At 49.0% G+C, this 4732-nt stretch overlaps 1 protein-coding gene across 1 annotated transcript in view; it reads right to left on the bottom strand.

The window, feature by feature from the left end:
• Positions 1 to 4732, bottom strand: part of CADPS (Ca++-dependent secretion activator) — a gene marked incomplete at its 5' end in the record, with an annotated part of 133733 nt that overhangs the window by 76561 nt on the left and 52440 nt on the right. Inside the window, one exon of the mRNA XM_010147145.1 lies at positions 2910 to 3097. Within this exon, the coding sequence (XP_010145447.1) occupies positions 2910 to 3097 (188 nt within the window). The remainder of the gene's footprint in view (positions 1 to 2909; positions 3098 to 4732) is intronic.

The raw sequence follows: 4732 nt of genomic DNA, 5'->3' as shown, positions 1-4732 counted from the left end.
GCGAGCGACTGTTGTCTCGCCGCCTGACCTTACGCAAACACGATACAAACAGACAGCCCACCTCAGCTCCATCACTGTCTGCCGCTAATACAGGAGATTGATAGCCACATGGAATTATCTCCCTGCTCGACCTTCATTACCGGGTGGCATATTCTGACTGACAGCCAACCTCATTCTGGAGAAAGCTAAACCACCCGTTGTGGGTTTTTTTGTTTTACTGTCTGAAGAAACTTCATTTTACGAAGACCACCAACACTTTCTCAGATTAGACAGAAGAAGCAGCCTTTGTTAAACAGAAAAAACCATCTCATAACTTGAATTTTTCCCAGACCACCGCGCACACCACTAACAACGCAACGCACGCCGCAGGGCTGCTCCAAGACGCTCCGTCGGAGGCTGTGCTGGCTCCCAGGGCAGGCGCGTTCCTGCCTCCACAAATTTTACACGGGAAGTTTGCAGCTCTGCCATGAGCTATAGGTTTCCCCGGGGAAGTATGGCCAGCCCTAAGGCACCCGAGCAACGTACGGCCGTGGCAGCTGGGAGGAAGGGACGTAGCAAAGGCGAACTCGGCTCTACACGCATCGTGACTGCCAGCAAGGACCGCGCGGGTACGTGTCGGCTTCCCGTCACTCCCTGCCAGCCAGCTCATGAATACTGACGCACGCGGCCTCAGCAGCTTTCTGAAAAGAAATCGTGACTCTTCTGCTCAGATATTCAGATTTCTGATAGTAGACACGAGAGATACAGAGCTGTGTTTTCACTCAGACCCCCTGTGGTCCCTTTCTGTGCCCTCCCCACAGGGGCTAGAAGCTGCATCCTGCAGTCTCCGTACCAACCTCCTCCGGCTCCGGGCGTTAGGCAGAGCCTGCCCTCAGTCAGAAGGCGCAATCCCACAGCCTTGCAGCTCCTGTCATCCCCGGGCAACAGAGAGATGGCAGCGACCAAGAGGGAATATGAACCTTCAGCCCTCCAATGTGAAGTCGGCCATCAGCTAAAGACAGCTAAAGACAGCTAAGTCATGGGAAAACATCTCATTCCTTCCTCCAAGTATTTTAAACAAACGAATAGCCTGGCTGTGGCCAGGTTGCCCCTTTGGCAGAACCCAAAGGTCCCTGGCATGGCACAGCAGCCCCACGCCATCCCGGGAAGCCGTACAGGCATGGCACTGGGGTCGACACTCCGCACGGGTTCCAAAGCAAGACATTTTCCTGAGCCCACAACTCTCTGGCCCCACAGGTATCTGATGGCCAGTCCCATCAGACACCTCCTGCCGCTGACCCGATGAGAAGCAGACTCCAGCTCTCACTATACTGGACCCCGTGAAGATGTACACAGAGTAGCCACGACCAGCATCCAACCCCTTTGTCATTATGGGCCATTACAGTCCTGTCCCCAAAACCGCCTCCTGCCGGGATAAGCTGGCTATGGAAGAGGGTTGATGGGGGCAGCCCGCTTTCCCTGCCCAGTCTGCAGCCCTGCACGATATGTCAGCCACCTCCTAAACACACACCTAAAAAAATCAATGCCCTGACCCACTATGGGACTTGGGTGCCCAAATGCCATCCAACTCCCAGGAGAGTGTCCGACCCGAATGCCAAGTGCCACAGCGGGTCTCCCCGTGCCGCAGGGACCCACCCTGCCCAGTGTGCTCCGTGACCGAGGAGCCCGGTGCCCTCTCCAACACACTTCTGTGCACTGCACGCTTTTGCTTACCTTTTCGGCTCTGGATTCGGCTGGGATTTGGAATCTTTCCTTTTTTTGGACTCCTTTTTGGAATCCTTTTTTGTCTCCGCTTCAGCAGCAGAGGCATGAGACACTTTGCCCCCCTCGCCGTCTGCACTTGGCTGTGACCCACCAAGTAATTCTGCCATGTGTTGGCTTTGGGGGAGCGATTGAAACGTGGGGGGGGCAAGGCCAGCAGCAAAAGTGAAAGAAACAAGAAGAAAGCATGAAAAAACTCAAAATGAAACAAAAGGAAACTGAAATGAAAGGATACAAATGAAATCAAGTAACAATTGGCAAAGAAGGAACCAACGAGCAAAAGAAAGTCAGAACTAAAAAAGAAACTAAGAAGCAAAAACTCGGTTTCCATGACAAGATGTATGAAAGTAACTGCAAAAGCAAGCGGCAGCTTTGCAACGTGAAACCTGGGCAATGTGTGTCACAATTCGGGGTGGTATTTACCAGAGGGTTTGTGAAAACACGTAATTATTTTATAACATTCCTTTCTTCAGCAGCATATGCAGGACAGAGAGAGCTATCTCAGAGTATATAACGCAACTTAACAGATAAAACAGCAGAAAAGACGCTGCAATAGATGCTACAGCCGTCAACAAAATAAATAGAACAGGAAAAAGCACAGCTCCAGTTCCTCCCACCAAAGAGTTGCCACATTTGAGAGAAAGGAATGGGCACCTTCTGAAATTGAAACTGTTTTGCAACAGAGAGAGATAAATTTTAGGTTATGTCTAAGCAATTTCTGAACTGACATCACACGGACTTTCAGCGGGTGCCCGAGGGCTTAAAGCCCTCCTGAACACTGAAGTTTGGTACTGCTGCAACTCGTCAGATCCCCTCGCGCAGCCCTTAAGCCAGCACGGTTTATCGTGTATTCAACCCGTGAGAGTCACAGGTACGTCAACTCTACCTCGTCCAGAACAGCACCCAGCAGGTGCCTGGGGAAGAAAGTTAAAACCCCTCATTTCTGGATCCTCTACGTGCATTTTTACTGCTTACATTAAACAAGCACCGAAACAAACAAACAAACTGACTATGCCACTAGAAGCGCTGCTGCCAAACATCCACTGTGAAAACAAATTGGGGGCTGTTGTGCATTATCCAAGGAAACCTATGTTTGACAAAGTCATCCCTTGCTGGCAGGGAGCTGCTAGCCAAGAAGAATTCCTTACCTGTTGCCATGAACATGTGATGCACAAAAGGCAAAGCTGTAGTGAAGTAAGGTGGGGTCAATCATAGCTCCGTTTTCTGCGCGCTCTAGCAAATCTCTGAGGTAGCAGAGATGTCTGTGACAGCCTCTCACTCCATTACGTGCACAATACTCATCTAGCACAAAGACCTGGCCAGGACTAAACCAGCCCTGTTTAGAAATAAAGAGACTTGATTTTAAATATAAGTTATTAAATACAAAGGCTATCAGATTTGGAGGTGCAGTGGTCAACTGTTCTAATAAAAGAAATACAAACCTAAAGGCTACGTTAAGGAAAAAGCAGAGAGGTCACTCTTAAACAATACAGCCTGTATATCATCGCCCAAACACAGCATATACTCGTGCAACTGTTAATAAAAACATATAATGCTACCATTAAAGGGAAATGTCATTTAAAATGCTGAAAAGTTAGGCCAGTTCATGTCAGTGCCTAGCAAGAAAATAAAAAAAGAAGACTTACACCTTTAAGAGATGACAAAGGATTGGTTAATTAAACAGCGTGAAACAGTACTCTCATATTGGGGATGGGATTGTACGTTTGGCCAGGAGCAGGAAGACTGATCTGGGGGGGAGCATGGAGGATTACACTGCATAATGACTTCTCCTGCACCTGGCAGGTAGGAACATCCTGCAGACGGAGGAAGGCAGCTCCACAGTGTCAGAGAGGGACGTTCCCCACCGTCCTGCCTGTGTAGGGCTGGCGACGCGCTCTGCCATCGCCCACCTCCTCGGCATCGAAGCACAGAGAAGCTCTGCTCATGAGCAGGGTGTCTTTGCACATCCAGAAACCTCAGACCATGTCAGTCTGTCAGTCCTGAGGGCCTGGTCATACTGGACTTGGCGCTGCAATGTCCGTGCCCCCGAGGGGGACACCCCTCCCCACGAGGGGCCAGCTGCGGTGAATGTCCCGGGACAGCCGAAGCGGAGCACGCCTCTGCCTTGGGGGAAGGCGCTAGCGAGAGCGAGAATATTCTTGTAGATTGCTTTTCAAAATGCTGCAAAACCGTCAATATTTACATGGAAATTTGGGTGCTAAACAATTGCTAAGACGCAGCTCTGGAATGCATCAAGCTGCAAAATCTTTCATCGTTTAATTGAAAAGTTCCTGCAGCGGGCGGGAGAGTAGTTGAGGCAGAGCACTGCCCCTATAGGCAACTTCTTTGCCACCCCATCTGTTACCCCAAATGCTACATCTTAGAAACAACACTGCTGTGAAAGATTAAAATATATTTTCTACCACTCAGATGACACCAAATCTTTTCTAGATGCCAAAATAGCTGCTTTGAAAAGAGTTGAAGAAATATCAATTAAGAGCTCAAAGACATAGAGAAGGATTTGCTCATCCTTATTGGGCCAACTCCAAAACAGATTGAGAAAAGAATTAAAATAATGAGGGGAAAATGATAGATATAGGGAGTAGCTATAGTGCTGGGATCACTAGAAGTGCACATTTCAAAATGAAGCCACAGAACAATGCAGATGGGACGGCACTCTGGAAGGCTATTTTTTGGGAGGGGTGTATTTGCCTCCACCACTTCAGCGGGGGTTTTGTTTCCTTTTCGGTCGGTGGTATTATGCTCGATTCTGGGTTTCTTTATGTTGCCTGTTTGTTACATCCTTGGACCGTCTCTTCACCTTGCCCCTCTTCACACAAGTCTTCAGTTATCAGAAATACAGAAAAGCCGAAACAGTTCTGCGACGGAAAGACGTGTGCATTTGGCTACCGGGCAGAAATGCAGCTGAAATTGTTATAGTTACCTAATACAAAGGACTCGGTCTTCCCTA

The sequence above is a fragment of the Eurypyga helias genome, unplaced genomic scaffold (genome assembly GCF_000690775.1).
Source record: "Eurypyga helias isolate BGI_N326 unplaced genomic scaffold, ASM69077v1 scaffold6122, whole genome shotgun sequence".
Classification (NCBI taxonomy): domain Eukaryota; kingdom Metazoa; phylum Chordata; class Aves; order Eurypygiformes; family Eurypygidae; genus Eurypyga; species Eurypyga helias.
The sequence above is the reverse complement of the archived record's forward strand: the minus strand, read 5'-3'. Positions and strand labels throughout refer to the sequence as shown.